Source organism: Cajanus cajan, chromosome 10, assembly GCF_000230855.2.
Source record: "Cajanus cajan strain Asha chromosome 10, NIPB_CcT2T_4, whole genome shotgun sequence".
NCBI lineage: Eukaryota > Viridiplantae > Streptophyta > Magnoliopsida > Fabales > Fabaceae > Cajanus > Cajanus cajan.
The window spans coordinates 51,428,431-51,446,850 of NC_138526.1; the positions used below are offsets into that span (position 1 = coordinate 51,428,431).

At 28.6% G+C, this 18,420-nt stretch overlaps 1 protein-coding gene and 1 non-coding gene across 2 annotated transcripts; both read left to right on the forward strand.

The window, feature by feature from the left end:
- The first annotated feature begins 7,974 nt into the window (after window positions 1–7,974).
- Window positions 7,975–10,004, forward strand: LOC109805633 (gibberellin 3-beta-dioxygenase 1). The gene is made up of 2 exons (XM_020367802.3): window positions 7,975–8,657; window positions 9,287–10,004. Exons 1-2 carry the CDS (start codon window positions 8,179–8,181, stop codon window positions 9,909–9,911), a joined length of 1,104 nt encoding a protein of 367 aa, XP_020223391.1. The 5' UTR covers window positions 7,975–8,178; the 3' UTR covers window positions 9,912–10,004.
- Window positions 10,005–17,877: 7,873 nt separating this feature from the next.
- TRNAD-GUC (transfer RNA aspartic acid (anticodon GUC)) lies at window positions 17,878–17,949 on the forward strand. The gene has a single exon. It is a non-coding gene; the product is annotated as a tRNA-Asp (tRNA).
- The last annotated feature ends 471 nt before the right edge of the window (window positions 17,950–18,420 follow it).

Consider the following 18,420-nt stretch of genomic DNA (forward strand, 5'->3'; position numbering starts at 1 on the left):
ATGCTGGGAGAATGGTACTAGGTGTGATTTACTAAAATGAAACTTGATATTTAAGTTGTTTAAGTATTGGAGTATGATGATTCACTTATATAATTGATGTTATAAGATTATAGTTCATTATACATTGATCTAGGATGATGTATAATGGTTTTTAAAGTTGCTTATGAATGTAAGTTGCCTAAGTTGTAACTTTTTTGTTGATTTAGATGTTAACTTGAATAAACATGTGGTGATAAGATACATGTTTAAGTTGAAATACATAAAACTAAAGGAGAGTAAAATTGTTTTAAAATTAAAATATTTTAATGTATGGATATAAGTTGTAGTGCTCTGAAAACCTAGAGTTGAAAACCCTTCAGTGAATAAGTTGCCTTCTGAATGGGAAATTGTTTTTAAGTTGTCTCCTCTGAGTTTTATATGGAAACAATATGAAGCTAAGTCGAGCCATACTAATTATGAAAGGACCAGTATAGAACTATATAGGGGTCAGATTGAGCCATATATATATAAAGTGACTAACTAAATAAAGTATGAAGTTGATGGGTTAAATTCTTAACTGATTGTTGGAAATTTGCATAGTATTTAGAGGGTATTCAACAGTAGGCTCACATCCCAACTATTATACCCTAATAGTAGTATTAGACTTTTATAGTTTAAGTAGCAAAACCTGATAAATTAATTTAAGTTGTTTGCCAAATGCTCAAGGAGGCCTAAAGTTGTACTTACTTAACTTGGTTGCAATAGGTTAGATGTGGTGATTTGATAGAATCAAGCCACTTAAATAACTCACCTTTGTTGTAGGAGATTTTCATAAGTTGATATGTTTGATGACAAATTGGTTGTTTATGTTGAGAATGTTGTTCATGTTGTGAGTTGTATTTGATGATTGAAAGTTGTAAATGATGATATTAAGTTGATGTTAGGCTATATGACCTAGCTTGACATTGTTTAAGTTATTTGTGTTGTATAAGTCATAAATTCATGATGCTATGTTAATTCTTTCACAAGCTTACCCTTTCTTTTCTTTGTGATTGGACTGTAATGATCATATTTGGTATGAGAGTAAGATAAAATTAGTTTGAATGACTAGTTTGTGGGTGGATGGTCATGTTGGAGATGATGAGTTTTGTATACTCTATTTTGATGCAATATTTGTAGTGTAGAAATACTAGTTGACGAAAGGGTTATTTTGTTTACAATTTTGTATATTCGATGCATATTGTATATATGTACTTATATGGTTTATATATTACTCCTTAAAAGGCTTTATGTTTTCTATTTAAATTAGTAGGGGACTATTTTATGTTTTCTATACCCTATACATATATCCGTTGTATAAATATAGATAATTGTTTTATGATAACTATAATGTAATTAATTAATTATATTTTTTCATTACATAATAAATATACTATATTAAATATAGCGACTTATCAAATTGTTACAAAACAATTATCTATTTAACATATTTAATATAGTATATTTTTTTCATATATTCCTATCTACATTAACAATTATATTAGTAGAGACCTCAGATTGAGTACAAAAGTAACCTCATAAGAACTCTCTCTAATCTTTCTAGAATTATTTTAAGAAGAATATTGAATGATAGGAATGGAATACAAAGACCTCCTAAAGATCCTATTTTTATAACAATTATGATGGACTTTTAAGTTTGATACACTTGTTTATAGTACCCATGTAACTCGCTCTAAGCGAGCATATGTGTGCTTTCAGGGGTATTCTTTAACTTCAATTGCTCAAATAACTTTTTTGATAGCTTATAGCAAATTTTGCTTGTTTTGAGTAATCATGTGTACAAGGGTGCTTAGAGCGAGCGTTTGGTCCCTTTTAGCTAATTTCACTAATTTGGAGCGAGTTTAATTTCTATGTAATTTGGAGTGATAGTTTTCCTTTGAGACTTACAACCTTCTAATTATTTTTGTGTGTTATATCTCAAATTTTTTTTAAAATTATATAATATTTTAAAACAATTAAATCTTAAAATGAAACTAACTTTTGACTAAATGTTTTGTAATAAAAACAAGATTTAAAAATATAAGATATATTAATAATTATCTAATTTAAATAAAAATTGCATATATATTTGACAATTATCATTATTATAATTAAGAGTTTGCTTTATTTATTTATTTATTTTTATATAAAACTTTTATTTGAGATCTTATTTTCTTCTTAAATTATTAGCTTAGAACACATTTGATATTAAAGTACAGTTTTTATACACGGACCACGTAAATAGTTTTTATGTTGTAAATTAATAAAAAAAAATTATAATGAATATGACTTTTAAGATGATTTGTGCAAAAGTCAGTAATTCTATGATGCATGCGTTGACTTTGTATTGAATCACAATGTAATATTTCCACTATCTAAAGTATTTCATGTTGAGAAACCGATCAAAATTTGAAATATTTTATAGGGAAGACATATATATATAAGGTCGATATTATAATAATGAAATAAATGTGTTTTTTATTTAGTTATTTTGAATGACATATTAGGGGTTAGTTAATGTGTTTTGAGTGAATGAGGGTTAAGGAATAGCCAGGTAGTAATTTTTAAAAGTTTTCGAATAATGATAATTTTGGAAATTGAAAAATGAATAATTGATTTTATGAAATTTGAAGGTGTGTAAATATATAAAAAAGAAATGAGTTATGAAAAAGAAAAGGCAGTGGGTTCAGTGGCGACCCAAACGGTCCCGACCTGAGCATGTGTTGAGCCACGTGAAGTGCATGTGCAACGTAGAGAGATTATTATTATTTATTATGAATGTGTGATGCTGTGACTGAGCACACACGAGCCCATGTCCCGTGATTGCATGTCATGCCATGAGCTATTTCAACAAGAGGGCCATCACTCTTTACCCTCTCTTCTTCATTAACATTAATCAATGACGTCATATATATTATCTCATTTATTTGTGCTATTGCAAATGCATGCTCATCCTATATATACTATTTTATGTATAAACAACATATATACCAAGTGCTGTCTCATTAAGAGATTTTAAGTGTAACTCGTTTCTACCAAATTAGTTGTAAGGTCATTTTTTTTTCATTATACATTAATATAGTTATTTTATTAGTCATTTTTCTAATTAAATTTATAAAATTAACTTGTGAGATGATGAAATTTTTTTTATTTGTGTATACTTATTTGATTATCTTATTTGTTGATGTTTATAAGATTTTAGATTTTTCTTAAAATTAATACACCATCTCACATCCTTTTTAAAGTTAAATTTAAACTTAATTTTACAAAATTATTTTTGTAAAATTAATATTATTCTTCCACTTATATATTATTTGTTGACTTTATCTTTAATCAATGTGATAATTATATTTTTTTCAAATACATCTTTTATGTTCAACATTATTAGATTTGATGATTGAGTAAATACTTTTTTTTTTTACCTTTTTTAAATGACCTAGAATAGATGAGATTTGAATTTATTTTTTTCAATATATTTTTTTATACTCAATATTATTAAATTTGATGTGTGTATAAATATAGGATGATCCATTTTAATATTTATAGGATAACTCTAATACCATCTTAATAAATTGAGTTATGAATCTAATTCAATCTTATAAAAATAACTTAATAAGTGAAAATTGCTCCTTAATTATATACATTTTCTTAACTATAATTATTAGTCAATGTGAAATATTTAACTATGTATATTAATAAAGATATTTATAAAATTGATTTAGAGAAAAACTAATTTTGTAAAATGATTAATATTTGAATGTCTTTTTAAAGTAAGTTTGTCATGAAATTTAGTATAAATTATTAACTTTGTGTAAATTTTATTTATATATATATATATATATATATATATATATATATTTTTATTTATAAAAAATGCGGTTTTAAGAAGATAAAATTGTCAATCTAACTTAATACGTAATAATTAAACATTTTTTTTAATTCAAGTTTGACTACGATCAAGAATAATTGTTATATTATTCTCACCATGAAACTAAACATATTCTTAGGAGTCTAAGATCGATTAAAATTTTAATTTTTAGTTAGTTATAAAATATTGTGTTATTTATATTTTATTTATTGTTTACAAAGGTTTATAAAAAAAGAATAAAAATAGAAAATAATTTTAAAAAATAATAAGGAAATCAAATATTGATAAAAAAATATAATATTTTTCAAACCAAACAACTCAAGTTTAATTTTTCAAATCAAATTAAATAAAAATAAGAAACAGCTCGTGATATTATGGGGACAACCCATAAAATTGATGTAGTTTTGTCAAACGAATGATGTTGTTGAATATCAGTGAGGCCACTGGGGACAGGAAACACCATTACAAAAATGGTGTTTTACATTGAGTTTATTATATCACTTATTTAAAATCTGATGTAGAAAGGAATTTTATATATTGATTATATATAGAATCAATATAAAAAGTATTTTATTTTCTTCGTCATGAGAACAAATATAAAATGTGTGTTGTGCAACAGCAGTGAAAACACTAAACTAACTGCAAAATAGCAAAATAGTTAACTGGTTTTTCGTGAAAATAATAGACACAATTGAAAATACATATGAAAGCACTAGCTCCCATCCACTCATTTATACCTTTGTGTATTTATTATTAATATTGTTGTTATTATTTTCCACTGCTATATTGTTGCTCAATTATGTGATATTATTGTCGTCTTCCCTTTTAATGTTTTTCGATGTATTTGTGAGTTGTCATCCGTCAGTCAGTTTCGTTCCAAATCAGTTTTTTTATGAGTTCAAATTTCTTAAAAAATAGCTTCAATTTTAATAAATTAAAAATGAGTTGGTCTCAGCCTTATTAGTTTAATTTGCCTTATTTAATATATTTCTATCTTTCTTTTATTAATTACTTAATTAAAACTGAGGTCGTTAAATGGTTAATTTATAATATGTAGATTTATTATAATAACATTTTATATATTAATTTTAATATATTTTTTTGTAAAATTTTCTTAATTCCTTTTTATCTTAATTTCGATGAACCTATTAAAATCACCTTACACTACAATAAATGTTATATACATATAGTGACATACAAAAAGTGTCACTATAGGTACAATATCTATAGGTATATGTCTATTTGATATTGTACCGTCCAGGTTAAAACCCGATTGACCTCTACTCGGTTAAGACCCGACTAAGTTACCAGGCCACAAGCCCTCTCGCCTTATCGGCTCAGGGCTGGAAGGCTAGTGTACCGTCCCGGTCAGAATCCGACTTGACCCTCGTCTTGACTGAGAACCACTCGGCCTACAACCGAGTTAACATCTCTATGCGAGCCGATTTGCTCCTACATCGACTCCACTCGCTTATAAGGGGGTCACTCGGCGCGTACCCGACTAGATCCTTGGTGTGCAAGCCGACTCGACCCTAACTCGGATCCACTCGCTTATAAGGAGGCACTCGGCGTTTACCCGAATGGACCCAGGGCACAGGCCTAGTCGGTTAAAGACCGACTAGATTAATCCTCACGCATTGCGCGAACACTTAGCAAGAACAGTTGAGAAAATCCCTACGTTCTCGGGGCCCATGAGGCCCATGGGCGACGAAGTATAAAACCTAAAACCCTAAGTCTAGGCAGGGCAGATTACACTTTTGAATGTTCTAGCTCTAAGGCACGATCTAGGAAAAAACCCTAGTCCACCCTTTAGCCGGAACAGATATATAATTACATATAATTTTAGTGTTTATTTTAAATGAGATTTAACAACATATTTTGTATGTTATTATAATCTATACCTACACTTTTTAATAATATACTAATATATATTGTAGTTTTGTGTGAATAAAAATAATTTTTAGTAATATATATAGTGTAACTACAAAATATATGTCACTATATGATAATTTTCTTCTACAGTAAGGATTAAAAAAGTAATAGCGGAAATTTTGTAGTTACAATGAATATAATTTTTATAAGGAAAAAACGAGTACGATGTATTTAAGTCATTTACTTATATGAGGAGTTGCGTTATGTTTTTCAGGTTAAAAAAATTCTACAGTTGAGAAAGATTAAAGTAAATAATCCCAATAAGTTAATAATTAATATTCTAACGTAATAATTATTGGTTATAAATATGTACATAAACTGATAACTTATTTTTATTAGTGATTAAAATTACTTTTTCCTCTTGTTGATTTCCTTGCATAGGATTGTGTTGAACAATGCATTATTTCAAACCGAAACAGCAAATTGTCTAAAATAATAAGAATTAAATATATTTTTAGTGTATGTAAAATGAGTTATTTTTAATTTTAATTTCTATTAAAAAATTGTTTTTTCATATTTATGTAAAATTAAGATTATTACTTTTAGTTCTAATTAGTATTATGCAGTTTTTTATTATTATCATTTTTATGTTTATCATATGTTTAAGTAATTATTTCCGATGATATTTACAATTATATTTGATATTACGTTAGTAAGCGATATAACTCAATTTTTTTAAAAAAATTTTAACATAAAAATTATTTATTGATCTTAGAATAAATATTAAAATAAAAAATAGTGATTTTAAGTTTTACAAGGACAAAAATTAAGAAAAATATTTTATAGAAGTTAAAATCAAAATTTATTCATTTTTTAGAGACAAAAATAATGATTTTAAATTTTAGCAAGATAAAAAAATTAGAAACTAAAATAAAAAATACTAATTTTGCAGAAATTAAAAATATATTTAAGTCAAACAATACTTTATTTTATTTGAATATATAATATATTTTAAAATAAAAATAAATTTTAATTGCAAGAATACATATACATATTTAATTTATGATTATTAAGACATTTTAACGATTAAATTTTCTTTGTTGTTGACAACAAACGAATAAAATTGTTGAAATTTAGGGACACACGCACGTAGCTTAATTATATATGATTGGTCATTTTATTTTAAAATTTGAAAATAAATATAAAAATAACAAACACAACTAAACACTCTCGAAATGGGCAATTTGGTCACCATGGCAACCAACCCAAATTGGGGTATTGTGAATTTTGTCGTATGCGAATGTGATATATCAGAACCAAGTTGGGAAGATTTTGATTTAAATGTTTTTCTACTTGAGGACAAGACAAGGGCACATGTTGAGGTAGGGGCCCCTATTCTTTTGTGGAACCCTTTAAGTTGTGAATTGAGAGGTTGAGATGCCTCACCCATTTCATCTTAGTTCTATTTTTCTGTGTAGAGGACAAAATGGTCCTTTCCTATTTTGTTTTTTCCTTTCTCTAATTACAAATACACCTTCTTTAATTTGTTTTTTTTTAATATAATTTTAGTATTTGTCTTTTCTTTTATCATTTTTTTTACCGAGAATATATTCGGACCAATAATAAAATCATATACACAACCAAAATGTCAAGAATATATTTGAACCGATATTAGAGTTTTTATCATATACACAACCAAAAAGTTAAATATCTATCGATATGTTTAAGGAATTCATTAATCTTTATTGATTTTTTTTTAATGTTTTTGGCCTTAATAATTTATGCACACATTTTACATTTCTTTCATTTTTTTTACCCTCTCCATCGCACCATTTATTTATCACATTAAATACTTTTTCTTTCCTTTCAAGTATTTTTCTTCTCACTTAAATTAATTCTTCGTACCATTTATTTATTTATCACATTACAACGCTAATTCATCATTTGTTTGCAAAATAAAATTTGCATTTGTATAATTTATTTATACAACAAAAAATAAAAATAAAAAGAAATATCAAACAACCGATATGAGGAAAAATATAAAAAAAATATTATATAAATAATATAACTATCGACAAAGGGAAGAGAGAAAAAAGAAGTTAGAATAAACAAAAAAAGAAGGCCTTTTCTATTTATCTTTAGGTTTAGGGAAAGGACAACATTTTGTCCCCATATACCGGCCCCTACATCTCTATATATAGTCACTACGCACAATCATGTTTCTCATCTCATCTCTATCTTTCTATACGGTACTATGTTTTCTCACAAGTACCAGCATCAATATAGCTACTATTTCTCAAGTCATCATAATTAGTCCCTCTTTCTAATCAACCATACTACTATTGAATTAGTAGTGGTATATTGAACACAAACACAAACACACCCTAATTGTAAGTGTAAGTGTCATTAACACCATCACTATGCCTTCACTTTCAGAAGCTTACCGAGCCCACCCTGTGCATGTTCAACACAAGCACCCCGACTTAAACTCTCTACAAGAACTTCCCGAGTCCTACGCTTGGACACACACACACATGGAGGATCACACTTCTAATTGTGGTGTGAATAACGAGAGTGTGCCTATTATTGACCTCAATGACCCAAATGCTTCCAAGATGATAGGCCATGCATGCAAGAGTTGGGGAGTGTACCAGGTGGTGAACCATGGCATACCCATGAGGCTCCTCCATGACATTCAGAGGGTTGGTGAGACCCTCTTCTCTCTCCCCTCTCACCAAAAGCACAAAGCAGCTCGTTCCCCTGATGGAATTTCTGGCTATGGCCTCGCTCGCATCTCTTGCTTCTTCCCCAAACTCATGTGGTCTGAGGGCTTCACCATTGTTGGATCCCCTCTTGACCATTTTCGCCAACTTTGGCCTCAAGATTATGACAAATATTGGTTCGTACAAACACATATGTGTTCTTAAGTTGCTGGCTACAACTTATTCGAATCAAAGTTTAAAAGTGTTTTTTAATTTTTTTTTTATTATCAAAAATAACTCTTTTTTTTTTCTTTCAAAGATAACCTCTTGAAAATACTTATAACTTATATTTAATTAAATAAATTCTTTAATATTTATTATAAATCATTTAAATAAATTATATCTTTTATTTTTTGATAAGAAATTTCACGTGAACTATGATGAAAATAAGTAGAAATAATTTTTATTTTATGAATTGATTTTACAAGATTGAATTAGATATAAGTTACTTTCTTAATCAAATATTTTTCGTTTCTAATTTCTATTTTAAAAAGGCAGTTTTGGTGTTTTTTGCGGTGACGACACGAGTGGCCAAATTACAAGCATCCATTTCCTTATCCTAATGCAATTGATTAGCAAATATCATAATAAGGGGGTGTGGACCCACCTTTGAAGATTAGGAGAGTGATATACGAGAATCTAGGGCACCGAATCAATTTGCTTCCGTTTGTTAACATGCTTGAATTCTCTTGGCTAATGGTCAATTGTGGTGTGATTTTTCCCCTAAACTTTCCTCATATATTTTTTTGTGTGTGTTTTTCTTCAGTGATATTGTCATGCAATATGATGAAACCATGAAAAAGTTAGCGGGAAAGTTGATGTGGCTCATGTTGGATTCATTGGGCATTGCAAAGGAAGACCTCAAATGGTTTAGCTCAAAAGGTAAATTCAAAAAGACATGCGCTGCCTTGCAATTGAACTCTTACCCGACTTGTCCGGATCCGGATCGGGCCATGGGTCTGGCTGCCCACACCGACTCCACCCTCCTCACAATCCTCTACCAAAACAACATAAGCGGATTGCAGGTCCACCGGAAGGGCAGCGGGTGGGTGACGGTGCCGCCGCTCTCCGGCGGGCTGGTGGTCAACGTGGGGGACCTCCTCCACATTTTGTCAAACGGGTTGTACCCGAGCGTGCTCCACCGGGTGATGGTGAACCGGGTCCAGCAAAGGCTTTCGGTTGCATATTTATGTGGGCCCCCGCCCGATGTGGAGATCTGTCCACATGCAAAGGTAGTGGGCCCAAGTCAGCCTCCTCTTTATAAGGCAGTGACTTGGCATGAGTACCTTGGCACAAAAGCAAAGCATTTCAACAAGGCACTCTCAACCGTTCGGCTTTGTGCACCTATTAGCGGTTTGTTTGATGTAAATAATAGTGACCAAGTGGGCTAGGTTATTTTGATCCTTTTAGATTCTTCCCTCTTGCATGGTCTATTTTGTACCAAACATGAAAGACCACATAAATGAAGACAACCTTTTTTTGCTTATCGTGGTAAATCAATTAGATGTGGTGGGTATGCATACAAACAATAAATAAGTTGAAGAGCTATCTCTAAACGGGTGAAAGCCATTCAGAGGATAAGATAGTCTCATTCAATTCGTCTTTCATTTGTCTTTGTTTTGAAAGTGACATTGCTAAATTAATTGTCGAGTTTGATTATTCAATTCGAGAGCAGCACGCACCAAAAAACATTTTTTTTCCAACTTTATATCTATGTGTTTATATTAAATTGGATTTGGATATAAAGAACTTAATTGAAACATATGCAATAATCGTTACCCAATTTTCCATGTCTCAAATTTGGATGAAAATATTTATATATAGGCATAGCCGCCCACAACATTATTTAATATATCGGTATAGTTTTTAAGTTTCTTAATTTTTTATTTTTATTATTATTATTATTATTTTTTTTATAATTATTCCTCTGAGAATGGATCTAGTTGAAGCCGTGTGTTTACAAAGTGAAGGACATGCATGCATTTATGAGAACCTTACAAAATCCCTAGAGAATGGATTCCAGCCAGTTGTGTTTGCCCACTGATCGATGACTGACACGAGTGTTGCAGTTTAATGAAAGGGATGGAAGTATTCTCAGATGGTAAAATGCATAAATTTTAACTTCGATTTGACTATTAGTTTTATTTTATGACGGTGTTTTAGTTATAAAATTATAAGTTTAAAATCTACACTTTTACTCGTAAAATAATTTTATACCCTCAATCAATTAAAAATTATGTTAATAATTAATTTTAAATTAATTAATTTTGTAAAAATTAACGAGATAAGCATACATAATAATTTCTTATTAATTTAACGATATATAAACTCTTTACATTATTATTATATATATGTACTTTTTCTTTAAATTTATTTTTATAAGGTATTAAATACTTAAGATACAGATTTCTTTTTTGCTTCTGAGAAGCATACTTTTTTAATTATTAGATTTTTAAAAATATTATAATGTATTTAGTATATTTAAAATATTCTTGAAAGAATTATACAATATTTTCTGAAAATTTTCAATTTTTTAAATACAATTTTCCAATGAATGTATTGATATTTTTCTTTATAGCGAAAATACCCCTTCATTCTCTTCAATATTTGATAAATAAAATTCACCACCTAATTAAATTGACGTTTACTAAAAAAATAGAAATTAAAATAAAGATTAAAATTTAAAATCAATGGATTGGCGGTTCAGGTAATAATACATGCTTATTTTTTATTAAACAATTATTGATTTCAAATTTTGCGTATGAAAAACAATTATTGGTAAGAGAGTTAATCTCATTGTGAATATTTTTATTTCGTAGTTCCTCCAGAAAAGAGTAATTGCAAAAATAAAAATTTCATGATATATAATAGTAAAACTGTGGAGTGGAACAAAGCTACAAAATATATATATATATATATATAGGATATCAAGTGAGAGAATTTATTATGAGAGATGAGAGGATTAAAATATAATTCTTAGATTAATTTCCTCTCATTTGATTAAATCTTAAATTTTCTCTCATTTAATTAATTTAAAGGTTATATTTTAATCCTCTCATCTCTCATAATAAATTCACTCACACTTGATATGTTTTCTATATATATATATATATATAATGACTGCACACTCTTAAAATATATTCTTTATACCGTTAACTAAAAAAAATATTAATATGGCTTTTAAAATAATTAATATAAAAATGAACATCATGTAATTTGCGATTAGATGATAAGGATATATATACTCACTATACCAAAATTAATTTTTTGTGGTAATTAATTTATTATTTAGCGGCCATATAAATGTTCATTATTTTTTCTATCAGCATTTAAATAAAGATTGGTGTATCCAGTGTCGCTAATATTATTATCGACATTTATATAAAATGCTGGTAAAAATCTACTAAATTGTCGAAAAAACTTATTTTTTTTAGTGACAATTATAGTAGCCATTTTAAAGGTTATTAAAAGTTATTTTTTTCAATTGTGTCTTTTACTTTAAATAATTTATTCCTATAATTTCCTTTTCTAAAATTCATAACTTATATACTTTTTTTTTATCTCTACTTGATGTGTGATTTGTAAGATAAGGGTTGTCTTTTATTTATATATTTTTTAAATTATTTTTTTAATTATCTTGTCTTTTAAGAAATGTGAAATTTATAAAGTGAAAGTTGCTCTCTAATTATTTTATAACACTATTGAATTACGTAATAATGGATGATTTGATACCAATTTAAAATAGTAAATTAGGAGTCAACCCTATAAAATGAACATGTAAGGTGATAGTTATTACTCACTTATATACTTTTTAATTATCTTATCTCTAATCGATATGAGACTTAAATTTTTTCTAATGAATAATTATTGCTAATACTAAACTTTAGTGTAATATAAATACATTTTTAATGGCTATTATATATTAGCCATTAATATTTTTATATATGATGGTAATTAAATTATTGTCATTAAATAATTATCGTCAATAACAAATTTTGTTATAATGACTTCATTATATATAGTATTAGTAGATATATATAAATAAAAAAAACTAAGGTATTTGAAAGTTTTATTTTAAAGTATAATACTACTTTGTCGAGAATCTTATTTGAAAAATATCACATACTAAATATGAAAGATGTTTTGACAGTGTTCTAAGAAACATGAGAAGAAAAATTAAGTTTGATACTGTGTATTTTTTTGAGCTTGAGAGTTGAGTTTGTAAATAATGGAGGTTCTCGGATCCGATGATAATAATGGAAAAAATCATTCCGACAGCGCCCTTTAATGCAGGTTCTAGCACTTTAGGTGACAAAATAAGAATCCGTAGAGAAGTGATGGACGTGGGTGGTAGATAAAAATTAAAAAAGCAAACAAGTTGAAATACTAGCTAGTTTTTACTGGAAGCAATGGAGCGGGAATAATTCTCAATCATTTGGCTTACGAAATCATTGTCTGAACTGAACACTGCAACCACGTGTTGTTGCAATTTCCAGAGCTTGTCATGGGGATGAATGGATGGATGGAAGTGGCTATTTTGTATCGTTCTTCAATGTTCGATCATGTTCCATATGCATCTTGTGTTGTCCCTATGTTGGGGGGTCTTCACCCATGTTTATTCAACCCTAGGCCTGCCTCTCCTAAACTTTCTTTCTTCCCAATCATTTTCTTTATTGAATAAAATCTACCACTTTTTGTCCTTTTAAAATAAATCCAACTTTATCTGTTTATGTTCATTGTTCAGTGATCATCCTTCGTTACAGATCCCTGCCGGAGCAGATACAACGAATCTCCAAGTTGGGGGGTGGAGGGATCAAACACAATTCATTATGATCGTCCATGGGAAATCAAAGTACTCACGACTCTCCATATCTAAATTTCAAATTATTTTATATGGAATAATTTATTTATAATATAATATATATCATCATTTAGTATTTGTTTTTAAAATACTTTCAATAATTTAAAATTTTGTATTTTAATAAATATTAATTCATTTATAAGCACCCATAAACACACCATAAAATATATCTAATGAAGAACAAAACAAATACTCATTCAACATGACTGGTTATTGTTGTTGTTGTTATTCTTGAAAATTTCTAATTTTGTTTTTATTTTCCATTGTTGGATAAACTCTTTTAAATAATAATGTGATGATACTAATCATTCACAACTGCTATTACTTGATTATACTACGTCATCACTTAATAGAACAAATCTAATGACAAGAACTAAAAGCGTACTGCGTATATTCCAATTAAATCATGAATCAAACTTTTTTTTTTTTGTGAGAATTAAAATAGGAAATTGTTATCGTAAAATCTGGGGCTAGACAGCCTAAGCTACAGAAAATAATTAATGCAGTTACCTAATTTTGGAAATCTAAGTTGAAATATTTATGACAACTACATAATTTCTTTTTGTTAATTTTATAATTAATGATTATTATATCTGTATTTTATTTCCTAAAGTACCCCCATTCAATTAAGTTTTCTTTTTCTTTCAAAAAAACGTATTTAAATTCATTGTTATATTAATTTTAGTAACTATTATACTGAGGATCGTAATAATAAGAAATTAAAAACAAATTTCTTTAAATAAGATTTCAAGTTGATTTTTGCAGATAGAAAAATATAGTTGAGAAGAAATATCTCTCTAAAGATAAATTAGTGAAATTTTTCGATAAAATTAATACAGTATTTTGTATTAATAAAATTATTATAAAAAGATAATCATTTATTATATAACATTTAATCAATTGAGCTCAATTAGATGAACAATTTTCGTGAATAGTTGTAACCCTTGATCCCGAGTTAAATCCCGAGTTTTAATGTTTAATGCATCCCACTACAATTTAATTTCAATATATTTTTTTCTATTTAATAATTTCACAACAATTTTCATAATAGTAATAGTTAACCATTAAAACTGTTATCTTCCTCCTTTTATTCGAGAGCAAAGGAAACGTTGAAAAAGTAAAGAAATCTTGTAAAAATTTGATTAGATACAAATGTAGAAGTACTTTTAACAATTTTTTTACTAAAAAATAATTTTTATTTCCAGTAAAAAAAATAGAAAAAAAAAACTCTCCGAAATCTGAGATGACTTTGCATGAGTCATTATTTAAGGAAAAATGTTAAATTTGCAGATATTTGTAGTTTGCTATCAATGGAGTAGAATATCATCAGGTGAAACCGCTGTAAAACCATCAAGTTCTAAGCTTTTCTACAATCTTTTCACGTGTCATCTTTCTCATCGTAATAATTTGTTCTCATTCCACAGATATATAATGAATGTTGATTACACATTAATTAGTAGAGCGTGTGAACAATTCCATCAAATGATTAATTAATGAATACTTCCAAGTTCCAACTGACAATGACCGGAAGCAGCTTATAATATGTATGCAGATTAGATTGGCGCCACACCATTCACTTGTTGATAAGAAAGAAATGGTGCATAATCGATTAATTGGCACACCAATGCTACATTAATCTTATAGAAAGTTCTCCTCTGTTCATGATTTTTGGATATATAGATGTGTTACTATCTTAATTTCAATTTAATTAGTTTTCACTACTCCACTAGCTAGCTGTGTGAGTTGTACTGCTGCATTAATTAATTATTTAATTGATTGCTGTACTAAACTTAGATATGGCTGGTGAGCAGGTTGAAGTTATAAGATAGCAGCATATAGGTTAAAAGGTACCGTTTCTTATTCTCAAATTGAAGTTAGGCACAACACGACATGCTAACAGTATTACAAAACAAAACCCATAAAGACATGGAACATGATATGAACGTATGCTTGGAAAAATACTTTAATTAAAATTATACATCTCTCGGATATGCATGTCTTTTGGGAGGTGCTAAATAATAAGAAGAAAATGTTGATTTTCTTCATTTTTCTAAGTATTAGGTTGGGCGGAGAGTGTAATTGACACACGTCAAGCTTATTGGCGTACTACGTGTAATAAAAAGATTCTAGAGCTTGAAATTATTTTGTGGCGTTTCTTAGTGTGCTATGAATTTGAGTTTGTGACGCAAGATGCATGATTTAATTATTAGTTTATCTTTATCCTAAGGACTCCATCATGGGAATGATTGAAGTGCCTCAAAGCGAAAGACAGCTAAATCCCAACTTTGAACGAATAATTGGTCACCGATGCGTGAAGAGAAGAAGAGTTCTTGTGGTGAAGTTTTTCTTCTTGTGTTTCAATATGGGCGAAATGTTTAGGAGATCGATCACAATTATGGTTGAACATGACTACTTTTGTTGCTACGTTGAGATGCATTATGCAATATGAGGCTCATTCCAATGAACCCAAATCAGGATTTTGTTCGAGTGCTTTTGTCAAATATCAGAATCAATTATCACTCAGGATATCCGAATCAATCTTGGTCATATCAACTATATATATATATATAGATCATTTAAGCTAGATTTGAGTTGCGATTTTTTGAATGAGATGTTTTACTTACACTAATCAAATAAGACCAATGTTCCTCCTCAAACTTTTCAACACGGCTAGCTTCAATATACACCTTTTCAATTCATAATTGACGTGTGAATTGAATGTATAAATATTGGACTCACTCTTCTTTAATTTTCTTAGGTCAATGTCTTTTCAAATTGTGAATGACTATTATATATACCTTTTGGATCTATGATCAGTATTATTATCATCATCTTAATCTTATCGATGTGATTGAGGGGTACCTCTCTGAATTAATTAATCAAGTAAGGTTCAACCTCCGTGGGTCTATGTTTGATTTCAAATTAACTTCCAAAAAAAGCTTATCGTTTTCAATGATTAGTATACCGCACGGTGTGGCTCCTAATCGGAAGCAAAGGCCATTACTGGCTTTTTCTACTTTTCATATCTAACCTCTTTTCTCTTCCATTCTCATTTGGGTTCATAGGTTCGTGTTTCTGCATCAGATTATAAGATTAGAGTTAACAATATTTAGGACTTGACAAACTAAAGATTAGTATTGGAGAATAGAGATATGCATTTCTAACACCGATTCTCTATTCTGCGTTTGAGTGTACCAGTTCAATACAAGACATGACATAAGTTTGTCTCTACTTTATAATAATTGTTGGAGATCGGAGATCACACAAACCAGGAATATAAGGTCTGTTTGTTTAAATTAAAAAAATTAAATAAGCACTTTAAAAAAATAAGTTTTAATAAGCATGTAGGAGTTATTAAGGAAGAAAAATAGAAAGTTGGAAGTTTAAACAAACACAAATAAATAAATAAATAAGTGCTTATCTTGTTAAAATAGTTTTTTTTAATAAAAAAATTTAAACAATGGACCCATAATCAGGTTAGAATATACAAGTGAGAGAAATACATAAACACCAAAATTGGATGATATTTTTTCAAAGAGTAAAAGTGTAAAACTAATTAAAAATTTTAGAGTAGCCGAAAGTATATTTTTTTCTTTTATAAATGTAATACTTAAAAAGATTAACAATAAAAATAATAAATTTTATAATCATATTACATCTTTATTTAGATATAAAAAAGAATTAGATAAGAGAAAAGTATTTTAAAAATAATATAAAAACTTATTATATATAAATTTTTTAGACTTTTATCTATTAGCTTCGAGTTGTCGCACCTCTAGGCTAAGCTGAGAGTGAACCTGTCGTGATTAAAAATATAAATATGTCAAAAAAAAAAAAATCATTGCTTGTTCCTTTTAGCAATCACAAACAAAATGATGAATGTTTTATCATCTAGGCTAAGTATTCTAGTTTCCACTCATTCCCTGCTATGGTTTCTTGGCTTGTGATTCATAAATGAATGATATATATGTATAATTGAAGCTGATTCAAGTATGAATGTCTGCTAGATTCCCGCGGAGACCAGAGTACACAGCTAAAAGCTAAAAAGTATGCAGAGTGATTAAAGCTATAAAGAAGTGTATTTTATTTTATCTTGTTTCTTGGAATTGGATGGGTAAGAAACCAAAAGACAAGGCAATGTGGTCTACCTATTGCTATACCATAAATGGGGCGGCATATATTAGTTAATAACTAAGCCAACAAAATCTAATAATATGCAAAGCAAAAACAGAAAAAGATCCTAAATAAGTAAAAACATGATCATGACAAAGTGGCTGATATAGACAAAGTGCTGAATTTTTGCCAATTGTGGAACCGACCATTCATGAATATTGGATTCCCATTTCTTCTAATCATCCAAATCACGTAATACAACATGAATCAATCGATTGGAATGAGGATATCACGCACGAGTATCATTTTGAAAAAAGCAAAATAAAAAACATAGAACTTGATTATTATTAGAAAAAGATAAAAGCTAGAAGCTAAGACAAGCAGTCGTTGTAGTATAGTGGTGAGTATTCCCGCCTGTCACGCGGGTGACCCGGGTTCGATCCCCGGCAACGGCGCTTTTGGCTTTTCTTTTGGTGATTTCCTTGTTTAATGTCATGTTCTATTCAGATGGGCCACGGCCCAAAGATGAGACCATGGCTGCTACCACAAGTTAGGCCCAGTTAAATTACGATACCAAATCTATTCCAAAACAAAAATCCACTTCATCAATTTTATTTTATTTTACTGAAATTCAAAGATTATTTTCAGGAAGGAGAAAAGAAAAAGTAAAATAATTGCCATGATGGACACTGATCCCTTTGTTTTAGTTTTAGTGAGAGACATATATAAAAATAATTGTGTTTGTACCTTTTGTTAAAAAACAATTTCTCTAACAGTTATTCTAACATACTTCCTATAGGTAGATAAGAATACAAGTGTTTAGAACTTGAAGTTTGAATATTGGATAATTTTATTGTTATAATGCTGAGATTCAACACGAAGCAGCAAATATACAGATAGTATTAAATCTTTTACCTCGGCACATT